Source organism: Culex quinquefasciatus, chromosome 2, assembly GCF_015732765.1.
Source record: "Culex quinquefasciatus strain JHB chromosome 2, VPISU_Cqui_1.0_pri_paternal, whole genome shotgun sequence".
Taxonomy (NCBI): domain Eukaryota; kingdom Metazoa; phylum Arthropoda; class Insecta; order Diptera; family Culicidae; genus Culex; species Culex quinquefasciatus.
The window spans coordinates 188201945-188228105 of NC_051862.1; the positions used below are offsets into that span (position 1 = coordinate 188201945).

At 36.5% G+C, this 26161-nt stretch overlaps 2 protein-coding genes across 2 annotated transcripts; one reads left to right on the top strand and one right to left on the bottom strand.

The window, feature by feature from the left end:
- Positions 1–6276: 6276 nt before the first annotated feature.
- Positions 6277–22353, bottom strand: LOC6035239. The gene is made up of 5 exons (XM_038250998.1): positions 22336–22353; positions 20869–20952; positions 20456–20526; positions 19893–20190; positions 6277–6297 (listed from the first exon to the last, which is right to left on the bottom strand). Exons 1-5 carry the CDS (start codon positions 22351–22353, stop codon positions 6277–6279), a joined length of 492 nt encoding a protein of 163 aa, XP_038106926.1.
- A 1526-nt stretch (positions 22354–23879) lies between these two features.
- Positions 23880–24674, top strand: LOC6035240. The gene is made up of 2 exons (XM_001845415.2): positions 23880–24054; positions 24116–24674. Exons 1-2 carry the CDS (start codon positions 23976–23978, stop codon positions 24571–24573), a joined length of 537 nt encoding a protein of 178 aa, XP_001845467.2. The 5' UTR covers positions 23880–23975; the 3' UTR covers positions 24574–24674.
- The last annotated feature ends 1487 nt before the right edge of the window (positions 24675–26161 follow it).

The following is a 26161-nucleotide window of genomic DNA, read 5'->3' on the forward strand; positions in this document are numbered from 1 at the left end:
TTCGAGGGTTGGTTCAAGTTCCAGAACTCGCTGCCGCTGATAACGTGGGGATCTTCTCGGCAGACGGAATGACGATGGCGGTCGAGTGTACAAGTCGCACGGCGGCAAGACAATCAGTAGCTTCTTATTTGTGGACAATTATACAGAGTAAGGATCTTCAATTCGAAATCACCTTGAATCAGTCTCATAAATTATCTCTTTTAGTCAAACTATTTGGAAGCGCGCGATAACCTGGGCGGAGAACTAGACTGAAATCTAAATCTGGTGCTGCGAAACCTGGGAGAGCTCCAGATCAAGTTCATTGCGTCGATTGAACAGCCGCTCTGTTTCAAGGCTGAATTCGACCCTACTTCGCCGTACCTCGTTCTTTCCGCCGTGACGACCTCGCTGTTCAACATCAGCTCCGCAACAAGTAATTCGGAAGTTCAGCCGGTAGCGCCCAATCGAAGGTGACCCTCATGACACCGGATTCGTTTGCGGCGACAAGCGGGATATCCAACGTAGACAACGAAGCCGTCAATCCGTGCTGTGTACGCTGTTTGGGCTGGCGTACACCATCAAGCAGGAATAGCTGAAGACGAACGCGCCTACGGCGGCGTCAGCCGCGGCCAGTGGAAGATCTCCGAACGACACCCTGCAGCCATAGCCGCTGTACATGTTGAACATCGTCAACAGCACCATTATCGAGAAGCAAAAACAGGCCAAGGTGCGTTTGTCGTTCGATTTGTAGCAGAAGGTGGCGGCGATGCAGGATACGCCTCCAGTTTCGCCAATGCGTCGGCGAAGATGTTGGCCAGCCCAAGTCGGGAGGTGCAGGCGATCCTGTCGCTGAAGGATAACGACTGCTTGAACGAGTACTACGACTCGGACAACATTCTGCTGGACAAAACGGATGGAATCGGATCGGACAATGATGAGTTGAACGATCTGGAGAATGAAATCGTCGATGATCTGGACGACGACAAAGGGTACAACTTCAAGTACATTGACGACGACGACGACAAGTAAAATTTGGGTCAACGAAGAGTTAAGACGCAAAAGTCGGTGCCGGTGCGTTTTCCGCAGCAGGTCGTCCCCGACGTCAAACCAATCAATAAAGAACCAGTTGCACCTGTGGCCACCGCCGAGCAGGTCACAACAGTGAGTTCGTTTTCCAATTCACAACTCAAATACATCATTTAATTTGAATAATTTCAGGTTCAGTTAATCGCAACGTCACAGCCGAATTTTCCAAAAGAAGACGTTGCTCTCGTAGTCCCCGTTTTGATCAAGTTGGAATTCTTGGAATGCTTGAAAGAAAGCATTAGAAAGACTTGGCCAAAAACTTTCAAGACAAGACAAATCCCATCGACCAGTCCGCGCATATGATCTTCGGTCCAAGTTTAACGAGAAGACCCTTTGTCCTTGCTGGCCAGCAGCGGTGGCGTCATGTAAATATTCGACGACATGAAAACAATCGGTCGGTGCCCAACAGTCCGGACAATAGTAGAGTGCTTCTGGTACGCGAAAGATTTGACCGCTTGGTGAAGCACGACTTACAACTTGTTCAGCGTTAAGTCGTCAACCATAAAAAAAAACAATTTATTGTTTTGCTCCGTTGAATCTAGAATCTAAATATTCTTTTAGATTCTGGATTCAACGGGGCGAAAAAAAATTTGGTCCGTGTAGATTTACATCGACTTCATTGGAAATTTACACGTTTTTGAAAGATTTGGCCAAGGCTCATTTCCAATGAAATTCATGTAAATTTCCAATGAAATTAATGTAAATATACATCATTTATCATGATACCTTTTGGTACATGATAAATAATGTAAATTTACAGAAATATTTTTTTCTGTGTAGCTGTGAAGGTTTAGCGGATAAACAAAAACTTATGTCTGTAGTTCTCGTAGTTTGTGAGATAGAAAAAAGTTTGTAATTCGCGGCTCACCACACTGCTCCATTAAATGTATTATTTGCTTAAACTTCAAAATCTTTGGCTTACGATTGTAGTAATATTTGTACAGATTCACAAAAGAAGTTATTTATATTTTAAACTATTTTTAACCTATTGCTCATTTGTTTACACTGGAAAAGTGATTACAGATTATTTTAGAAAATTCGGAAAAAAGGGTTTGAAAATATTTGTATGATTAAAAGGTGTCGTTGCTAATAATCCTTAATTTAATAATAAATCGATTAATTCAACTCTGAATAATTCCCATATACACTAGAAGGGGTAACGAAAATAAATATTAAATTATGCCTTGATTTGGACAACGAAGAAATTTCCAAAACTATTTGTAAGCATGATGTTTAAAGAATTGTAGAATGCATAACATATGTTTACATTCATTACATTAGCTTTTGCTTAAGGTGTGATTACAGGTGTGCTCACGCCAACAATTAGAAAAATATTAAATATTATTTTTTTTCCAGAGTCTTTTCCGATCTGTTAAAAAATTAAAGCAGCTTGAAAGTGTTTCATTTGACTAAAAATTTTAACATATACATATTAAAAATTCTAAGATGCTCCAAAAAACAATACCTAATATTTTTTGCAGACATGAAAATTTCAAATTAGCTTGAAAGGGCTTAAATGTACTTAAAATGTTGAAAAAAAAATATTATTAATTTTCCCCATAAAAAAAATTACAGTTCATATCTTCCTTTTCAAATACAGATAGAAAATTAGAACACTTATTAAAAAATAAAAATATTTTCAGCAAAATTTTAAGAAAAAAAGATATTTAAAAACCATTTCAAGAGTTATTTCTATGATTATTCAAACAGTATTTGAGCATATTTCAAAATATTTTTTGCAGTTCTTTTTTGAAATACCTAATATTACTGTCATTTTGTATTGACGAAATGACCTACTAATCATCACCAAAAACAACAGTGCTGGAAAGTTCATAAACTCATTTGCGTGCTATAATGTTCAACTTTTCAAAAAAAAAAAAGCGGGGAGAACGGACGTTTCACTTAAAAATCTTATCCAATTTTTTTATCGCTATTGCAAACAATATTGTATGCAACTCGTTGAAAAACTTGAATATTTTTTATAATTGTTCAAAAAGAGCATTGAGCTTGAGTCGGAAAAATTACCAATATCATGAATTTCTACATTTCTCACATCACTCCTGTGCGCACTTCACTCTTGTGTGCGTAATCCTGGCGCGTATATCTGTATGTAACTACCGATGGCATAAACTATTCCCGGCGAGGAGGTCTTTTGTGTACCGAGGCTACAATTGGCCCCCACCAAATTCGTAGTGGGTGGCCAGGCCGGGCAATAAAACCGGCCATTTATTGATGCCAATCGCCATAAATCTTTGGGCCCGGCCAAATTGTGCTCACCCAAAACCAATTGAGGGTGTACTGTTGTACTCCTTTTTGTGAAGTTGGAAGTGGGGTGGGGGGGGATGTTCCGATTCATGTTCGATTTATGTTAATTTCGGTATTTTATTCGCTCGCTCGCAATATTATTTGCGGCTTTTGGGGGGGGGGAGCAATGTTGCATTCAAAGTGCATTCACTCGTGGGAGGTTCTGTGCTGAAAGGACTCGCGCAATTTTGGACGATTCCATTCCGCGTAAGCTCCTAGTTTTGTTCAATTTCCCGCGAGAATTTCGATCGGTCTGATTTATTGTTATTATTTTATTAATACTTGCTCGAGCTTTTTTGCTGGATTGCGGGGCTTCTGAAATGAATAGATTTCGCTGAAACTCGACTCGACCAATTGTAACGCTTTATTCAATAACTAGTTGATATTTATGCACTTTGTTTGGCTGATTTGTACAATAGATTTATATCAAATTACTACCCTCAAATCTCTTCGTAAATTCTTCCAATATTTGAAATGAAACACCGACCTATTTCACTTCTCAGAAAACCACATCATCCCATCAAGAGCCTCTTCCGAGAATCTCTCATCGTTTCAACATGCAAATCCTTGGGTCTCGCCGGGACTCTAAACCTTCCACCCGAACCAACCCCCAGAACGTTCCCTCCAAAAACCCAACCCAGACAGCATCCAGACCCCATGAATAAAATATCGATGCAAAAAGATCCATTTACGGAAAAGTCGGATCGTTTCGTTATGCCCCAGCTCTTGACGTCGTCTCCGACGACCGCCAATGCAAAGTGCATCACGTAAGAGATGCTGAGATATGCAATTCTGCCGACTCGTCGATACTTTATGCTGATTTGCTGCTGCTGCTGCTGCTGCTGCATTTGCCACTGCTCGAATCTGAGCGAAAATCTTGTTAAATCGCACCATGTTGGTACAAAAGTATACCACATTCGCCGTGGTGTCGTAATCGGCAGAATAATTGAAACGGTAACGTGAGCGAGCGGCGCCGCGTATTTTGGAGGGGACCCATTAGTGTCGTAATTTAAGGGGATATACGCTTTGGTTTGGGGTTTCGCCTTAAGTGGCTTTTCGGGGTGCAAATTGGTTTTGGCAAAATTACTTACACCTCGTTCTGGTGGCCGGTCACCGGTGGCCAAAAAAGGGACATGGAAATTTGCAGGGAAATTGGAGGTTACTTTGGGTGAAATTAGGAATTTTATTTTGGATTTGTAAGCATTTCAGACTAAAGATGTGTGAAAAAGCGTCCATGAAGATGAACGTTGTCGTGTTATCTTGTCGCACGTTGCTTTTTGACGTTCCGAGAAAAACGCGTTTTAATAATTGACCTTGAATACTCAAAAAATAGAACATGCAATGTAGACAATAACAAACACATTTTATCCAGAGAGAAAATTGTAGGAAAATTTTCTCAGAATTCCAAAAATATTTTTTCATGGTTTTTTTTTTCTTGCAAGAAGTATTTTTAAAATGCAAAAAAAAACGAAAAGAAATCGAAAATATATACCTAAAGCCAAATTAAACTTGTTTACGGTAGTCGGGCATGAACGTGTGTCAAACGCATGGCTATATCTCAGCAACTAAGGGTCGTATCAACCAAGTTCAAAAATGAAAAATATAGAGAATTTCCTCAGCTTTTCAAAAATATTTTATTCAAAGGTGGGCAGACATGGGCACTAAATTTAAAAAATGAAAAACTGCGACTATTTTCAAAAAAGTTACCTAAAAATGGCTATTACTTGAAAACGGTGCACTTTATGAAAATTTCACTAAAGTACTTTTTGATTTCAAATTTGAATTTACATCGAAAAATGAAGTTGAAAATTTTTTGCGACCGCTATTTCGATTTTTTGAAAAAAATCAGTATTGTTTCAAAAAATCATAACTCGGTCAAAGATTTTTTGCCCATTCTGGAAATTTCTGAAAAGTTGGCATTCGATGTCCTCTAAATCATATAAAAAAATAAAAAAATTGTGTTTTTATGTAAATCAAATTTTAGTGACAAAAAGTGAAATTTAAAATCACCAATTTTTTTACCGTGTATGTTTTTTTTAGTGTAGTCCATATCCATACCTACAACTTTGCCAAAGACACCAAATCGATCAAAACATTCCTTCAAAAGATACAGATTTTTAAATTTTCACATATCATTTTTGTATGGACTGCATTTTTGGAGCTGCCAAATTTGTATGGAAACTTATATGAACGAACTAATGATGCAAAATGGCTTCTTTGGGCATACCGAAGGCACCAAAAAAGTTTCAGCCGGATTAAAAAATACAAATAAATCGAATGACCGAAATCTCAGAGAATTGCTCATATGGGATGTTCGATGTGCTCTCAAAATATCGTTCTGTTTTATTTTAATTTTGTGTTGAGGAGGCCATTTTCAAAAGCTTTTTTTTATTTTAGTATTTTACTTTATGAACGTCACTTAAGTCGTGAATATATTCCTTCGTGGTTCTCAAATTCATGAACTATTTCGATAATTGACTTTTTCCGTGTATTGAGATTTTATAATTGACTAATTTTTATTTCATGGAATTGTAATTGATAAAAAAAATGATAATAAGCTAACCAAAGGCAGTTATCACTATGTATTAGGATAGGTACAACATTGAAGTCCATATTCTGATTTTGAACAATTCCTTTTTTGGGAAACCCGCATGTTGTTGATGTTGTCCACAAATCTACTCAATTTACTTAAACCTTTGACACATCCGCTTTGCATGAATCCCTTTGCAACTCCACACCCTCGTTTGACACTGGATGCTGCTGGATGTATGATTAATGAAGTGACACCAACTGCCTGCCTGCACTCGCGACACGTCAAGTGACGTTCCTGGCGGTCATATATCATTGCGCCAACTCTCTATCGAGCTATGAAAACGTCAACAAATGACAGCTAATCGGAGCTGAGCGTTAGCGACGGTGCTCAACGGGCTGTGAATGCGACTTGTAGGTTAGACGGGGATACGCGAGTTGTGTATGATTCAAACGCCGAACAATGTCGGTCATTAATTTGGCAAGGTTTTCGCAACAATATGGCTATAAATTGAACGGAATATAGAATTAAAGTAATTGTGCTCTCAAATGACTCAACGCAATTGCACAGTGCAGAACGATGATTTATGTGAACTGCAATCGTGCCAATTCTTGAACAAAATCTATCCAAGTTAAGACCTAATCCAAGACCGCCACAACCTGTCATCTTATCGCACCTTAACCTGCGCGACCTCATCACCCTTTGGCCGTGGAACCCTCAATCAGGCATGACGGAACGCAAAACCTGCTGCCAAGCAAGTCATCCGACATAATAACAGACTCCACGGAACAACAACGCCATTTAGCACACCAGACGACCCTTCCCAAGGAGGGGTCCCTCGAGGGGAACACACACACACACACACACACACACACACACACACACACACACACGTTAAAATGTATAAAATAAAAATAAATCTTCAACGCCGCCCGGTCACTTGCTAATTGCCCATGGTAATGGTTCACGTGCGCCTGATCGCATAATGTAGATACCCTGCCAACCATTGATAACAATCTCTCGCCGGCTCAGATTCTGGGTGAGCCGTTTGACCGAAATAAAGGCGAAACACATGCGCGATGTGATATTCATGTGGAAGTAGTAGTTTATGGGCAGCGCAAAACCGGGCGGACATTTAAATTCCATCCACCACACTCGGGCGGCCGTCCCGCTCGGCGGATTGACAGGCAGGCTGTCAGTTTCAATTTGGTTCATAATTCCGTTTTTGTCTATAACGTGGATGGAATAGGCTGCGCCTACGAGGCAGTGTGGATGCTGATGTTCGATATCTTCAGGGGGCTTAGCGTTGGTACTGTTTGATGGAGTGGTTCAGATGTTGAAGATATCATTTGAACAAGTTGGATGTTATGATCAAGGTTTATGAATTCCATTTGGCAAAATTTGGTTATCAGATCAGTAATCAGTAAATTTTGATTGGAGGAAACAATAGAAAAATGGGATGAATTTTTTTTCAGTATTGATTCCTTAGTAATAATAAATTGCATTGCACTTGACAAAAAAATTAAGTTTTAAGAAAATGAAAAATAGAGCTGGGCAAAAAAAGAGCGAGTCGCTCAAAGATCCACTTCACTAAAAAAAGCGAACGAACCATGGCTCACCGATCCAAGGTGAAATGATATTGAAAACATGTGTCTATTTTTAGTTTTATAAATATAATTCATAGTATTTCCGACAAATTGTAGCCACAAATTTGTTTTTGAGAATAGAAAATACAATTGCATAAATTTCAATGCTTTTAAAAAATAATCCAAAATTGTCCCACGGTGTATTTTTCAAGTACTTTTCGGCAGGTTTAAGAGGGGCTATATTTCCCGACATCTTGAGAGTCGAATAGTCATGTTTTCTTGAGGGGTCTATTGCATACTTTCTCCAGATATATTGAAAGATTTTAAACAGTATTTTCCTATGCATCTGTTTTATTTGAACAAAACTTGATTTTTTTAAGTTTCCTAGTTTTCTTTGAATTTCCAAAAGAATATAAATTTGAGCAATTCAAATTGCAAGATTTAAACGAGGTTTTGGAAAAAAAATCCTCTTGTCCGATTAAACTTAAGCATTTATCGATAAAATCAGCCTGTAGAAAAGAACTCGCAGAATATTTTCTCCAAATGTCAACACTCATTCAATTTTGGCAGAAATAATCGCAACTTTTAAATAGCTTATACAAGTCCAATGAAAAAAACTTAAAAAGTCACATAATTCTTTAAAATTGCTTTTAATTCAAAATTTTGGAAAAGAGCCAAAGGGCCGCTCTTTTTGATGAGCGATCGAAAATGAGCGGCTCCTAAAAAACGCGGTTTTGCCCACCTCTAAATTAAGAATGTTAAAAAAGAACACAATGAATTATCGTGAGCTCGTTTGTTTGAGTAAAACTCCAAACTCCAAAAATAACAAGAAAACAAACAATTTTTAATTCTTGAAAAAGGCAATAAATTGCCGAAACGTCAAAAAGTGAAACAATACATTATTTTCACTGTTCTATGACTGAAAGCCGAAAAACCACAACCCAAAATTGTAGAGTAACAGTCGAGAGCATAACTACTGAAAATATTAACAACAACAATGGATGAAAGTTTGGGATATCTGGGTAATTCTCCGCCAACTCACACAGCAGTTGCCCCGACCCCTCTTCGATTTGCGTGAAACTTTGTCCTAAGGGGTAACTTTTGTCCCTGATCACGAATCCGAGGTCCATTTTTTGATATCTCGTGACGGAGGGGCGGTACGACCCCTTCCATTTTGCACATGCGAAAAAGAGGTGTTTTTCAATAATTTGCAGTCTGAAACGGTGATGAGATAGAAATTTGGTGTCAAAGGGACTTTTATGTAAAATTAGACGCCCGATTTGATGGCGTACTCAGAATTCCGAAAAAACGTATTTTTCATCGAAAAAAACACTAAAAAAGTGTTAAAAATTCTCCCATTTTCCGTTACTCCACTGTAAAAAATTTTGGAACATGTCATTTTATGGGAAATTTAATGTACTTTTAGAATCTACATTGTCCCAGAAGGGTCATTTTTTCATTTAGAACAAAATTTTTCATTTTAAAATTTCGTGTTTTTTCTAACTTTGCAGGGTTATTTTTTAGAGTGTAACAGTGTTCTACAAAGTTGTAGAGCAGACAATTACAAAATTTTGATATATATACATAAGGGGTTTGCTTATAAACATCACAAGTTATCACGATTTTACGAAAAAAAGTTTTAAAAAAGTTGGTCGTCATCGATCATGGCCGTTCATGGTCACCCGCGACAGACACGGACGACGAAACAAAGAGAAACGCATAAAGTAACTTTTTCAAAACTTTTTTTCGTAAAATCGCGATAACTTGTGATGTTTATAAGCAAACCCCTTATGTATATATATCAAAATTTTTGTAATTGTCTGCTCTACAACTTTGTAGAACACTGTTACACTCTAAAAAATAACCCTGCAAAGTTAGAAAAAACACGAAATTTTAAAATGAAAAATTTTGTTCTAAATGAAAAATGACCCTTCTGGGACAATGTAGATTCGAAAAGTACATTAAATTTCCCATAAAATGACATGTTCCAAAATTTTTACAGTCGAGTAACGGAAAATGGGAGAATTTTAAAACTTTTTAGTGCTTTTTCGATGAAAATACGTTTTTTCGGAATTCTGAGTACGCCATCAAATCGGGCGTCTAATTTTACATAAAAGTCCCTTTGACACCAAATTTCTATCTCATCACCGTTTCAGGCTGCAAATTATTGAAAACACCTCTTTTCGCATGTTCAAAATGGAAGGGGTCGTACCGCCCCTCCGTCACGAGATATCAAAAAACGGACCTCGGATTCGTGATCAGGGACAAAAGTTACCCCTTAGGACAAAGTTTCACGCAAATCGAAGAGGGGTCGGGGCAACTTTTCCCGATTTCGTGTGAGTTGGTAGAGAATTACCCATCTATTTTTCAATTTTCGATTTTTTTAAAAGGGACTAGGAAATTTATCATTCGTGTTTAAGTTAGATTTCAAAAATCGATTTTAGATTCAAATTTTTATTTGCAATTGAAATTGGCTTTTTGACAAAGTGTACCGTTTGAAGTTATTGACACTTTGAAGTATTTTTTTTCCTCGAATAGCAGCAATTTTTAAAGATTGAATTTTATGATTTTTTTTTCATAGAGTCATCTAATAAGCCCTTATTTCTTGACGTCTGATAACTCAGAATCTGTTGGTTCGATTTTCAATGTTTAAAAATTAAACCTTTGTGAAATATTCCGATCCGATCAATAAAATAATCGAAATTTTTAAATCAAACCTGAAACACATTTGACACTTTGAAAATATTTTTATTTAAAAGTGCAGAATATTTCTTTTTTTTTTTTGTAATGGAAATCTTATCAAAATTCTTGCAATTGGGGCTGATTAAACAAAACTGAACAACCCCACTTTTCTTCTTCTAAAACTACAAGACCCTCTATTTCGGCCAACAGTTGTCTGATCAACTATGTCAAAAAAGGAGTTCTCTAGAAATCTGCCTTGAACGGTGCATATCAACCGGAGCTTTTACACCAAGATTTTTGCTACAGATATTTTAAAATCTTCAAAATAACGAGAACTATCGAAATATTTTTTTATTCATCCCCTAAGTTACTGCCTACAAAGTAGTTTACAACAAAATTTTACTATTCTACAATTATATTGTTGCAGGATTGGGTCCGAAATTTGACAATTTTGGAATAAGAAGACAACAACTTCCTTGGTTGCTGTACACCCTTAACAAGATTTTTACTTTTTCATTTTTTTAGCTGAATGAATTTATGTCTATGCATTGAAGAAGCCAAAACAAAACCATTGAAGAAGCCAAAACAAAACCAAATTTGAGTGGTGGTACAAAATTGGCATGTGAATAATCGGAAATTGTCTTCTTGAGAAGGGATTTTCCGATCGATTTGGTGTCTTTAGCAAAGTTTTAGGATTTGATAAGGACTTTTCAGGGTAAAAAAACTGTGTATTACAAAAAGTTGAATTCTCAAATTTGAGTTTTAATTTTCTTGTTTTTTTGTTGTTGTATGCTTTAGGGGATTTAAAAAGGATTAGAGTTTAGGATAGTGCAAAATCTGGAATGTTATGAATTTTTCGAAAAAAAAACTTTGACAGTTCTACAACAAATATGGTTCAAAACTACCCTCAGTCACAGTTTTCGGCGCGCAATAACCGCTGCTAACTCTGGACAAGTGCCCATCACAAGTTTTTGTCAGAAAGTGGGACTCTATTTTTGGAACATCATGCAGCACACCGTCATCAGCCCGCCTAAATTTCCAACCCAGAAGTTCGTGCTACTATATTCCGCACCATGAACCACCACCGCATCCATATGGTTCAACTGCACTTCCTATCTCTCTCGGTGGTAGGTAGGTACCTACTTCCGATGCAAGTAAGGATTAAAACTGTCGTTTTGCCGGTGAATATTTAATAACGTTTGCTTCTGGTGTAGCGAGGGCATCCTGCTGAGCAGCATCAGCTGAGCTGAGCCGGTTCTCCGGTTCAGCTGATATCAATTTTCCAAATCTATTGATGATTATCCGAGCGATTATTTCCAATTATGCCTCTCTGTCGATTGGTTGCCGACCGGTTTGTAGCCCAGTTAGTCCGTTGATTGCAAGGATGCATTGCAAATTGAGCACCTTTTGCACGGAGAACCTATGTCTGTACGACACCTGCCGGGGTGACTGTCAGGTCCCCCCCTCTCGTTATATGACTAGATGTTTTACGGGGTTGTCTACATGTGTATCGCCGGCATCAATCTCAGCGGTCTGTAGGGTCTCCGGGTTTCAGGTTAGAAAATTACTGCCTGTCAACGAGGTTACACAGCACGTCAGTCCAAGGATCCTCCTCCGAAACGGCGCGCGGAGGTTTGATTGGGGGATGATTTACGGTTCGGGGAACCTGTTTAGTCAGCGCACTCAACATTGTTGGCAATGGTCTGTCCAAATCGGTCCGTTTTGAAACTGTTCGCAAATCCGCGAATTGATACAAACTTAAGTTGTAGAATACGCGCAATCCAAGGAAGCAAGTAATCCCTTGGAGACCAAGAGGCCTGATTACATATTCCGAGGACCACCCGCCGCAAGACATTCCGCGACGCGTCAGGGACCGACCTCCGACACTACCGTGGATGGCCAACGGGGTAAGCCCTACCATAATCAGATGCGGTGGCGGCGGCGGCGTCGGAACCCGGTGGCCAACTTGCAGACAATATAATGTGTGTCTTAATGGGGAGGAGAGTGTACCCCGCAATCTGCTGTGCTGAGCTGTAGAAACGACGCTCTTGGAGTGAGAGGTTAAGGGGGAGGCAGAAGAAGTAAAGCGTGCAAAATTAAGGTCAAGGTTGACCGGAATGTAGATTTTGCGGTGCGCAGCGCAGATCTCTCGCATGTCTGTGTGATGTGTGCACCAAATTGGTAGCTTACTATTAATACCCAGCGGACTGGTGTTGCTGCTGCCTCTTGTGCCATGTTAGATACTGTACGGATGTTGGTTCGCATTCCGGATATGGGTTGTGGAAAAAGTGTGGAGATTATTGTAAACAGCGCTACTTTTTACAAAATATTTATAACTGATAGTGAATCAATTTGGTAAACTTCAACTTTTGTAAAAATGCTTGTCATTCTTAGCGTGTTCGCAAATCAACAATTCTATGCACTTGACATGTCATAAAAAGCAATATCAAATTATAAAAATATATATTTGAATTGTTTGAGCTTAAGATGATTCAAAATCTGGTACCAAAAATATAAATGATTGATTTTTTTTTTACTATCGAAATACTTGTCAAACCAAACTTCAAAATTCTTTTTCAAATGCAAAATCAAATGTTCAATCAAACTTTAATAAATTCAATTGAACTTTAAGGTAAAAATTTTCGAAAACGGTTCAACTCAAAAAAATTTTATGAATGAAAAGCACCCTCAAAAAAAATATTTTTGTGACACACAGCTTAAAAAAGTCTAAATTTTTTTTTATTGATTTTGTTGATCAGACTGCTAATTGCTGAAATAATGTCTTTATTTTGGGAAATATTTGCTTTTCTCAGTGTCCAGTGTTAGTGGGTAATACTGAGAAAATCTCATTTTCGGCAACTTATCTCTCCAACAAACATGATCAAAATAAGAAAATTTCAGGAAATTTTTCTGACTGAGCAATTTTCTTCGAATTTCGAAAAAAAGAAGATTTTATATGTATTTTTTGTTTTATTTAGCTCAAACTTTTTCATGACCACCATATGGCCAAAGAAACCTTTTTGTGTCATACACGTCTACATATAATTTAGGCAAAAATGGTACATAATTTTTCCAAAATCTGTACATTTGAAAGTTATTTAATGATCGTTTTGGTGTCTTTGGAAAAAATTGTATTAATAAGGACTTCTCAGAAAAAACGTTACTTAATCCACCTTTAGGTGGTTGGCGCCTTCCTCACATTTAAAGGGTGCTATCCCAAATGCAAAAAGTGCGTAAATAACACTTAAGTGCTTATAACTTTTGATAGGGTTGTCAGATCTTCAATGTTTTGGACGCGTTAGAAAGGTCTTTTGAATCCCATCCTGCGATAGGTCGCATGAGAGATCCGGACAACGTTTCCATCAAAATATCTGAGATCCGGCCTCCAAAAAGTGCATAAGTAACTCTGAAGTGCTTATAGCTTTTGATAGGGTTGTCAGATCTTCAATGTTTTGGACGCGTTGGAAAGGTCGTTTGTATACCTATCCAACGATTGGTCGCATAAGAGATCCGGACAGCATTTACGTCAAAATATCTTAGATCCGGCCTAGAAAAAGTGCGTAAATAACACTTAAGTGCTTATAACTTTCGATAGGGTTGTCAGATCTTCAATGTTTTAGACGCATTGGGAAGCTCTTTTGAATACCTATCCAACAATATGTCGAATGAGAGTTCCGGACAACGTTTTCATCAACATATCTGAGATCCGGCCTCCAAAAAGCGTATAAATAACACTTAAGTGCTTAAAACTTTTGATATATTTGTCAGATCTTCAATGTCTTGGACGCGTTGGAAAGGTCATTTTAATACCTTTCTAAAAATATATAGCATGACAAGTTTTCTTACAAAAACCACCCTTTTTACAATCTTCCGGACTTTTGTTAAACTCGTTTTTTTAGCATAACTTTTGAAGTACTTAACTCAACTTTATCATTTTTAATAGCGACTTATGGGACCCTAAGACGGATCGAATGACGCCAAAACGGACAAAATCGGTTCAGCCAATGTCGAGATAATCGAGTGACAATTTTTTGATCAACATCCCACCACACACACAGACATTTGCTCAGAATTTGATTCAGAGTCGATAGGTATACACGAAGGTGGGTCTAGGAGGTCTAATTGAGAAGTTCATTTTTCGAGTGATTTTATAGCCTTTCCTCAGTAAGGTGAGGAAGGCAAAACAGGTAAACGAAAGAAAAAAATGTATTTTTTAAAATAATTTTTTTTCATAAAGGACGACAACTTTTAAACTTTAGTACGGGCAAAAACATTGCCGAAGAGCAATGATTTTTTAGAAAAAATAAATTTCACCAAAACATTTTTGTTGACTACTTTTTTATGTAATACAAAATCCAAAAGAACCATTAAGAAATATTCGTAAAGTGCAGCGTTTTTGAGATATTGCCACTTAAATTATGATTTTAACTTTAAAAGGGAAGTTTTTCGATTTTTTAATAGTATTGTTCATGAGGGACCACGAACGGAAATTATTTTTTATCGAAGAGTACATTAAATTTCCTAAAATCTAGTCTAAGAAACATTAGAAATTTGACCCCTGATTGCTGAGATACAGCGGAAACCTCAAAATTTAAGACTCTCCGAAAAAATAACTTAAAATACTTTTAACTTTAAACAGTTCTGTTAACATTTTTTTTTTGAAATCATATGACAGTATTTTCGACCAATTTCCGAAAATCGCCCATTTTGTTTCAAAATCTAATAACTCCAGGATCAGATTTAGTCCTTAAGAAATGCCTTGAAGTTTGAATCTAACCTAAAATAAAATAATTTAGGAACTTAACTGTTAATAATAAGCAGTCTAAAAAAATCGAAAAATTATGATTTCCGTGTACATTTTTATTCTGCGAACGGAGATTTTATTAAATAAAATCAAAAGATTTTCTATTCACTCCTATTAAGCATAATATTATCAAAAATTAAACGTAAAAAAACAGCATAACGAGTATCATGTATTTTTCCCACCCAAGAAAAGGTAAACACGGAAAATTTCTTTCTCGAAACTGCCTCGACCTAATTACCGAGCCAGCACCGACTACGCACGCACTCATCCTCACTAGGAGCACGCAAATCCATCACCCTCATTCCGCACGTTTTTCTTCATTCCAACAAGGTGATGAAAATATTCTTTTTTTTTTTTTTGAGTGATTTTCTTTTCTTATGGAAATTCTTATTTAACAGCTAAAAACAACCACTTGAAACAGATTAAACTGCGCACTCGGAACTTAATTACCGATTGACTGGATTAAACGATCATGATTTGCTTGTCAATGATGATTGATTCAATTAACGATCTACGCTGAATCATCGCCACGTTTAGTTGCTTGACATCGAGGTCGTTTACTCTAATTGAGAATTCAATTGATTTGCGAGACTCCACGGTTTCCAAATTCCTGCATGCACCCATTGCTCAGAACAAACAAATCTTGTGAAAAATTCCAAACAAAATTCACGCTTGAGCAGCACGCCACCACCACCAGCACAACATCTTCGTTCTAAATTTAAAACAACCGAAAAAAAGAGTCTAAAACAGAAATGTGTTGGAAATTGGAAACAAACTACGCACTCAACGCGCGATCGCATCCGCAGGTATCGACCCGAAGATCTACCTCACTGGCAATGGTCATTGAAAGAGTGTGTTTGCTTGCATCATCGCCGTGTGGAGACGCCCTGCCGCGAGTGAGAGCGGGAGAGGGAGAGGAAAAGAGCACAAGAGAAAATAATATCGCGATCGAGCGAGAGTGTTGTGATCGTAATCGAATTAGTCATCGCGAGTTCTCAAGTTCGCTCGCGAGTGTTGCGGTAAGCTTTTTTTTGTTGTGAGTTGTGGAAGAGTAATCCAAATTTGGAAATTTGTGATTCACGAAAGTCGTAAAAAACACAAACGTTTAAATTTCGATAAAGGCTTATTCTGAACGAAGTTGCCCTTTCTTCTACAAACTCCCAACTCTCACGGTACGATAACTCTCAAGATCATTCGGCAGCGGTGAGGGTTTGTTTGTATTTTGGTTTAGCATTGAGCCGGCAGTGGCTACAGCACCGGAACACTCTCAGCGAGAGAAACTGGTTAAATGTGACGCTGCTGTCCACTACCGCGTTCACAGAGCTGCATAATACACGCATTCACACGACCACGTAACCAGATACACTCGTATACTGGCAGTGCTGTGCTGTGCTGGTACTGCTCTGCTGCTTCTTCCCAACTCAATTGCGTCCAAACTAAAACAATGGACAAGATAAGACACAAGGGAACCAGGTAAAAGTTATGTGAAACCCTATACTTAAGTATAATTTTAGTATATTTTTTATTGGATAATTTTAAGTTTCTTTAAGTTGATTTTTTTACATCTTTTTCTGTTTTTCAAAATTTACAATTGTGTTGAAAACCAAAGTGCGTTGGCACAAATGAGAGGAGTGATCAGCACACAACTTCTTCTAATTCCTCTTCTTCTCCCCACCATCATATACGAGCAGTGACCAGGAGGGACAACATTCCGTTTTTGACCGAAAGAAAACTGTCAAAATTATGAGAAATGAGTGGTTCATTTTTGGCATTCGCAAATATACGAGAGCGCGGCTTAGCGTTCCTAATTCTCGGCGCACGGCCGTGCATGAAATCACCGTGATCCGGGGGTTCGTTGATCACCTTCCAAATTCGGAAGTAGGAACCACCACCACCATCACTATTAGTTAGAGATGTATGTGCTCGTGTGTTGGTTGGCGTCGGTGTGAGGTAGTGTAATTGGTGTTGAATTTTACCGTATCCGAACAATCAATATGATAAGTATTCAATTAGAATCAATCTTTTCTAAAGTCAAATGTGAATATGGAAATAGCTAAATGCCACAATGTTTTAAAAATTGTTTTAAGCTGCAGTAAAATAGAAAATCTAACAATAACTAACATCATTTTTGTCGTAATTTTTATCACAAAAAGAAAATCATCGTCGAAAAAAAGATCACCGAAAACTAACTAAGATGTTTTAAAGAAACCAGGTCTCTCTTTTCGTTTCGACCAATAAAAAAATTAGAAATATCTAAAATCTTCAAATAAGTTTCCTTTATTAAAAACCGGATCAATAACTGCCAAGATATTGACATTTGAAAATATTCACAATTTTAATCTTATGCAATCTTATTAAATGTTCACAAATGAAAATTGTTGAAAATATTCTTAGCTTTTTGACATACATAGATTATTTTTAATCAATGGTTATACTAATTTGAACATGCATTTCGCACTTCCCCTTTATAAATTATAATGCACTTTCCGATGGCAAATTTAATCACATCATTTAAAAATTTACAAAAAAAAAAAGAAATTTATGTCGCCATGAAAATCTGATCTTTCCTCTTCATTAGAGCAAAATATTACATTTTTGTCTTCAAAAACAAATAACAAATTAAAAACATAAAAAAGGATTTTGTGGTTAAACATTTTTGTTAATAAATAGTAGTTTATGCAACAAGTTGCAAAAAGAAGATTTTTTTCAGCACGAGTTGTACATTTATCCAACGAGGTTCACCGAGTTGGATAAATACGAAGAGTGCTGAAAAAATCAAGTTTTGCAACGAGTTCCATACAACATTTTTTGCAATTCCAAAAAACACACACCGATTGAAATTTTATGTCAAATTCAATCAAAAAAATGAAACAAGTGTTGAAAAGTGTTACTTTTCGAAACAAGTGCTGAAAAGTTCAACTTTTTAGCACCCATTTAATTGCTGAAAAGTAGAACTTTTCAGCATTTATTTTGAAAAGTGTTGCTATTCAATTCTGTTATTTTTGGTACAGAAAAGTAGGTTATTTCGTCGTTCAAGAATGACAGGAAAAGTAAGTCGTTTCACGACGGAATTGCAAAAAAGTTGATTATAAAATGTTTAATTTTTTTAAGAGTCTAAGGCCTAAGCATCTTTTTTCAAAGCTTATGTCGCCATTTAAAAAAACATTACCGTCATCTGAGGCAAAACGTAAAACATGCAGTGAATTACGATAGCTGTTTTAGTCTTGTTACTGCACAATATATAGATATTTTTAATTAGTTTCAGATAGAACAAAGACAGAACAACCAGAAATAATGTAAAGATTTTCAAATAACAAGCTTTTAAGAGCTTTAAAAACTGCTGTCCTTACTCAGTCTGTAGTTCCGATTCGCCCCTGTTGACGGTAACTTATATCTTTCAACTGGAAATTTTAAAACGATAAATGGTCAAAAAGTTGTGTTGCCGAAAACGGAATGACACTGTTTCAGAAAAAATTGACAAAAACTATCAATTTCAGAAACATACAGTTGAAAAAGGCAAACAAAAGGATTAAAAGTATTTTTTGAGAGATATTTTTAATCTCTTCACAATTTTTGAATTCTGGATCCACATAGGAAAAAGTTGGCAAAAAGTTTAAATTTTGTTTAAATAAATTCATTGATATTTGGCTTTAATTTTTTTGATAGAAGCATAAATCAGGCTAGAAATGTCGTTTTATTAATTCCCAAAATTATACTTTTATGAACGATTTTTGGAGCTTGAGCGTTTTTTGAATAGGATTTTTGACTGAAACTAAGAAACCAACCTGATTCTGTCGTTTTCAATATTAGTTTTTTTTCAGAAATTTTTTTAAAAAAAAACTCTACAAGGTTATTTTATTGCGAAATTTGTTGAACTTTCAAAAACTTTTGAATGCACATGATTGTGTTATTGCAGATTCGAAAATTTCATGAAATGAACTATAAAATTACATTCGTCTTAATTTTTGGCAGTGAAGTAACGAGAAAAAGCAGCGTTTTTTTCAGAATAGAGTAATATTTCAAGGAAATCAAAGAGGGGTCGGGGCTTTGTGAGCTGGATTTTTCTAAAAATAAATTGAAGCTTGCATAAAAAAATAACTTAATCAACCTATGTGGTTGGAACCTTCCTCACTTCTTACAAATAGATCCTTGCAAATCTTCAATCTCTTAGAATGACTGGAAAGGTCTTTTGATAATCTAATCAACGATTAGTTGGATGATTGATCCGGACATACTCTACATACAGATAACAGAGATCCGGCATCTCAAAAGTACATAAATGTCACCTAAGTGGAAAAAAAATGAGACAGGGTTGCCAGATCTTCAAAGTTTTGGACTCGTTTGGTATTTGGATTGCCTATGCTCATGACGTATACTAAGACTCGAGATGTTTTTTTCGCCACTTTTCTATCATTGGTATATTTGAGAAAGCACATTTTTATACATAAATACTGAAATACTGAAAAATCGAAAGTTCATGAAATTCTATAGCGACGTATGGGACTCAAAACCGAGTCGAATGCGTGAAATTTGAAATTTTACCATCTCTTTATTATTTGTATTTTTGAAAAGTGTTTAATATCTAGAGATTTTTATTGAAAGTTTAATCAACACAATTTCCATGATTTTACTTTTTGGGTATTTTGGTGTCAAGGATTATCAAAAACATCCTACATGGCATAGTAAAATAATATTTTGTTTAATAGTCAGGACCCGGTGCCTGCAATCCCCGTTACAGTTTATATGGAATTCCAATAAGAATGTAACAGAAAAATCAGGCTTCGGGTCCAGACTATTAATCTACCTTAATAAAAACTCCACTTATTGTGAAGGTATTTCAAATTCGTCTACGCCAAGTCAAACTTTAGCAACAATATGCAACCCAACCCTAAAAGAATAAAAAAACATACAGGTTTACTACCTTGCTCGCTGAGTCTCTCGCCGATTGTCGTCGTTGGATCTTTGGCTTTGGATGCGCGTATGGAGCAGTTCGAGCTCCTCGATCGCCGCTGCTGCGATGCGTGACGTGATCACCGCGGTTGTCTTGAACAGTTCCAAAGAGGAAGTGCTGCTGCTGCTGCTGCTGCTGAACAGAAATCTCGTTCTCGTTCCTCCCTTCCGCTTGTGGCGAGTGTGTTTGTTGTAGAACGTTTGTTCTGTTTACCAATTCGCTGTCAGCTGAACTATTTTGACAACCGCTCACGTTCACCGCTTGGATGCTTTCCTCAGGTTAAGCAAAAAAGATGAACAATATTTTCCCTTTTTTCCGGCTTGTTTACGAACAACAATATCCATGTGTCATGACTTTTTGAAGGTTTTCCGTTCGCGACGAGGTTTTGGTGCGCACTCACGCGTCAACACACGCACGCGTGTTCAAATCCCAGTTGAGACGCGTGAGAGCAAAAAAAACGAAAGAAACTTGTGTGGCAAAATAACACACGTCCCAAAAATAAAAACTCGACGCAACTCGTGAATGACACTTACAAACTGTCACAGCAAGCGGCGGAAAAACACAGATCAACCGCTACCCAAAAAAAATCGCTCCGCCAAAATGCCTAGCAAAAAAGCACTAAAAATAATTATATTCTCCGTGAACTCAGTGTCGACGAAAAAAAACCGACGAAGACCACGGCCGATGATCAAGAAATCTGGAGGCGTTTTGCACGACGACGACGACACAAACACAATCACAGCGGGCGTGTCGCGAAACACTCAGCAACAAAACGTCCAAACGACCACCCTAACACAATCACGGTAGATCACGAGAGAGGAAGAGAAAATATCACGAAGCACTCACGGCGCGCAGTCGCGAAAATGACCGTAGAACGAACGGTACCTTTTAAAGAGCGAGGGGAAAGGGTGATCGCGGGGCACAAACACAAACAATTCACACGCACACACAAAGGCGGCGCAAACGATCGGTTGAAGATCGGTGAACAAACACACACGGTGAACCGGTCGTCGGGAGAGTTGCAAAGCGACTAAATCGACTGCGGGTGAGGCGCGATGAAAAGCGCAAGAGATCAAGAATGGAAAGAATCGCGAGTGAGCGCGATCTTGGCGCGGTGTGGGGAGTAAGAGAGATTTTGCTCTGTGTGCAAAGTTTGGAGAATGGAGATCGCTCTCGCCAAGCATTCCGGTTTGATGTTTTGAAGTGCACGGTCTTGTTAAAGCGTAAACTCATTTGCAGAATTTTAATCCAGGTCGGGCTTCAAAACGAAATATACCTACTTCTACCTACTTTTTTTCTAATTATTTTTCTAGTGTTAAAAAGTTCATTCTTTGAAAAATTTAAGTACTTCGTACTTTTGTATCAATTTATCATGTTTGATTTTTGTTTTTAAAATTTGTGGTTGTTCATAATTTTTAGTAACTTTTCGGATTTTGAGTGTCCCCTTTTTTAATTTTCATGACCAAAATAACTGCTATTGAAATGAAAAGTCCAATTGGTTCCCAAAATTAAGCTTCAATTTCTAATGACTGGACCTTTTTTTGAAAAAGTCCAATAAACCAAATTTCCAGTTTTTGCTTTTTGGGTGTTTTTAAAACCGCCTTGAGTCAGGGGTATTAAAAAACCCAAAAAGCAAAAACTGAAAATTTGATTTATTGGACCTTTTTATTATCTTTCACAACTATAGTTGATCCATCGAAAATGCATTAAAATGAAAAAAGTGATCAGAAATGGATTTAATTGTGTGTTTTACCGTATTAAATAAAAATTGTCATAGGACTCTAGGGCCCTATTCCTGTGACTTTGAAAATTAAAATAATTAATTAAAACTGTCTAACGCTTTTTGAAGATTCATTATTGTTAAAAAATAGATTTCTGCTAAAGCGTCCAATATCCCGGGGTCACAAAATTCAACTGATTCCCGGGAAATTTTAAATTTATTGGAAATCGGTTCTGCAAAATATTTTGCATCAAAATTGAATAGGACAGACTTTAATTGTTAAAATAGGTGTAAAGAACAACTAATCAACCAGCTTGACTGCATTTAAAAATTCATACAACTACAAGAATGTATTTCTTTTTTATAATTTTATAAGCTTAATCAAAAAATGAACTCAGTTATTTTTTCATCTAAGTGTTTGGAAAGTAAATAAAATGAATCCATACTTCAGAATCTTAAAATTATTTAAAACTTGCCTCTGTGACCAGTTTGAGAGAGTATGGTTTGACACATTATGCTAAAACCAATACAATCATTCAGAATTTTTTTTTATTTCATAACAAATAACTTTTCTCAACCAAGTTATACTGGTTTCAGCTATTGAACAAAATTGTTAAGCTTTTCTAGCAAGGTTTATAATTGACTTCTGTTAGACGTTTTTTTCATAGAACTAAATCATGATTTAAATTATACGTTGCACCGGTGCTCCATAATTCTTTTACTTTAAATTGAAATTTTATGAACAAATTGAAGTAATTCTTCTTACAAAATGATTAAATGATAACAATTCAATTGTCATCTGATTTGATCATGGTGAACAAAAAAGTAAACAATCTCAATTTTGCTTCGGTGGTAAAGAGTTTAAATATCATTATTCTATATCTAATTATTCTTTGAAAAGTTTTCCTGAATTGTAATAGTTTATTTTCATTAAGCCAGATCTTATTACAGTTGCTTCAAAAATTAATATGATCAGAAATAAATTTTGATGTTAAATTGAGTTTCTTATTTTTTCCATTTAAAAAATTGTTTTGAATTTCGGGAATTCCTGGGAATTTTGTTCCCGGCACGGAAAATTGGACGCTTTAATTTTTGCCAAATATAAGCGATTTGTGTGTATCTAAAGCCAGTTTCACTCGATAACGACATTAGAGAAGGGCGTAAGTATTTTAAATATGTTTGTTTTTCGTAATTTAAATGTTGCTGTATCTCGAAGCTGTTGCATTGTATCAAAAAATGGTCAAAGATTTTTAAGTTTAAAATGCAAATTTGACGATTTTTTTCGCTCATAATTTTTGTGGAAATAGCCTAAGATGTTACAAAAAAACTCGCAAAAAATGCAGGATGGAGCAACTCCCTAAAAAAATAACAAAAATCATTTACGAAAACTGTTTTTTTGAAAAGTTCTCTAAACGTCCAAATAATCAAAACCCAAACACGGGAATCGATTCTTCAGACAATTTTACATAAAAGTCTACATATTGACCACTGTCATTGTGCTAAGTCTAATCTTTGTGAAATTACAGCGCGCTTAAAAATAAAAATGTTGAAAAATTTGGTTTTTTGGTGGTTTTAGGTTGGTTTTAGGCAATTTTTGTATGACAGATTTCATATTTCATTCTCGTAAATATTGTTACCGGAAAGCTCGTCCAATTTCCTATTTTTTTTAATATTAAAATATAGAATGAAAAGATAAATTTTTGCTCCAAGATTATTTGAAACACTTTTTTTATTTTTCTTTGAATGGTCATAATTTTTCAACTGTAACCTTGCTTACTGAATTTATGAAAATATAAATTTTATTCGTGTTCCTCAAAAAAGATCAACTTCAATTAGGTGAAAACGCTATAGAAACTGATTGAGATTTATTCTAGCACCTAAATAATAATTTGATTAATAAACGCGAACAAACACACGATTTGATTTACGCGCCAAACGCATTTTTGTTTCTTATATCATCGTGCTGCCACGCTGTGTTCGGCGTGCAAACTAAACGAAATAGTTTCGAAGCAGTTGGATGCAATATTGCATGCAAGTTACATTAGGGTAGTTAACTGCGTTGGTAATTGAATGGTAATAATTATTTATGTTTTTGTATTTTTCAAATCATGTAATTATGATTTATTGATATAAATTTTAAAACAATATTTTAACAAAAATATATATTGAAACGTTTGTGCATTTTTGATCCACCCTATTTGACACCTCCTTTGTTTAGAATTTGACGTTTGTCGAAATCCCGCTGCTAATTCAAAACATTCATGCAGGCAGTTGTTGAATGAAGCAGTTGCACAAACGTTATTAAACAATTATTTACACCATAACTGTGTACAATGGCCAACAGAGATTCACCAACGAGCATTTTGGCGGAAACCCTAAACCTCCGGCAACGGATGCGAGCCGCGTATGATGGTAAGTGTTCTTAAAAGGACCTAATGAAATCAAGTTTATAAAAATATATCATTCATTTCAGTCAATCAAAACAGTTGCGTTATCGGAGACAACGCCGCCCAGCTGGAAGCGCTGCGAAGCAATCTGTTCTCGCTGATCGAGCAGGCCAAGATTCGGATCCACAAGGCCAGCGTGAACCAGGCGGCACCGCTAACGGAGAAGCAGGCCAAGCTGCTGAACGATGCCATCTATTCGATGAGTTCGATACTCCGAAAGCAGGAACAGCTTACTACGATGAAGAACCGGCTGCAGAAAGAAGGCAACGGCGTTAGCGGAGAGGACTTCCAGGAGCAGATGAACAGCTTGGTGAAGAAGTTGAACGTTATTTCCATTGAGATGGCTAAGCTGAAGCGGGCCAACGATAATATCATCAACATTTACTCGAACTATCAGCTGGAGAATGAGGAGGAATGTGACTCTGATGAGGAGGAGGAGGATGATAGCGATGAGGTTAATAATACGATATTTAAGCAGCATTAGATGTGGGCGTGTGGCCACTGGTCAGTTGAACCATCTGTAAATATTTGTTCATTTGAAAATGTGATGTTAACGAAGAATAAATTATAATATGATCCCATTAAGGGAGCGTTCTTTTATTACGTAACGCGAAAAATCGGACTTTTAGACCTCCTCCCCCCCCCCTCGTAACAAAATTTCCATACAAATTTTAAAAATTTTGTATGGAGCGTAACACGGCCTCCGACCCCCCCTCCCCCCCTACTGCGTTACGTAATAAAAGAACGCTCCCTAAAAAGACCACATTGACTTAATTTCTAAAGCAGTTAATACAGGCATCACACAATCAATACATTCTGTCATATCGGTCTCTCTTGCAAAATATAGAATACATTCTAGTACTTTTTGGTACCATACCAGGGAGACGACATTCATTGCTGGGCTAATGACCCAAACTCTAGGTTAGGCCGGAACCATCATTTACACACACAAACATACACACAGCTTTTGAACATTTTCAGAGGTATATAGATAAATAATAACAACACTTATTTTAATGTCCAGAAAACCTCTCAAAATAAAATCAGAGGGTGTTGAAAATTATTATTATTATTAATACTTCACTTCAAAACATGTCCCAAAATTCTATCGACAAAAGCAGACAGAAATTGAAATAAGTTCAAAACATTAAGAATACATTACAATCGCTTTATCTTAACTATTTCATAATTATTGTTATACATATTTAAGGCCAATGCAAATATTTTCCAAAGTTTTTGTCCCTCGGCTCTGGCTGAGGTTGAAGCAAAAAAAAATATATATAATAATTGAAATAACAAGCCATGGTCTCAATAATTGAAAACAAAGTGTTTTAAAATACATTTTACACAAGTTCAGCTGTTTTGCAATCACAAATTTTCAAAAAGATGTAAGATTTGCCGAAAACAAAAAGTTAAACAAAAAAAAACTTTTTGCGGTACTGTACATCGAAAATATTAAAAAAAAATCTACTGATTTTTTAATGGAGCACTTCCATTAGAGCAGTTTTTGCTTTTTTCTACAATGTATTTCTTATGTAGCGAACTGTCAAAAACTGCTCGTCTGCGGTGTAGGGATTATGGGTTGCAGGATTGAATATGTAATAAATTATTAAATGAGTATTTATTATAAGATTGATATAATTCATAAATAAGAGTTAAGAGCGCAACAAAAAGTGCGCACCTTCATGAATATTGCCTTGTTAGCTAATTGTGGATTGAGTGCGAGAGCGCGCTAGCGAGCTGCGAGAGAGAACAACGAGCGAGAAAACAACGAGATGCGCGCGGCCGGCGAAAAGAGAATGAAGATTGTCAAATCAGTTTTGTGGTTAATTTCTGTGGAATAAGACGTGTTGTTTGTTAATTGCAAAATATTTGTGTTTTTATTATAAAAGAAAGTCCCTGATCACGACAATGGCACAGTCCGGTAAGTCGAACCTTTGATTCATGAAAGATCATTTGTTTTGCTTGAATTGTTGTGTTGTGAAATCTAACAGTTTTGTTTACCTGCCAGAATGCAGGTCCAAAGTTTCGCTTTGTTGTTTTGCCTGTGTTTTGAAACAGGTAGATTTTTG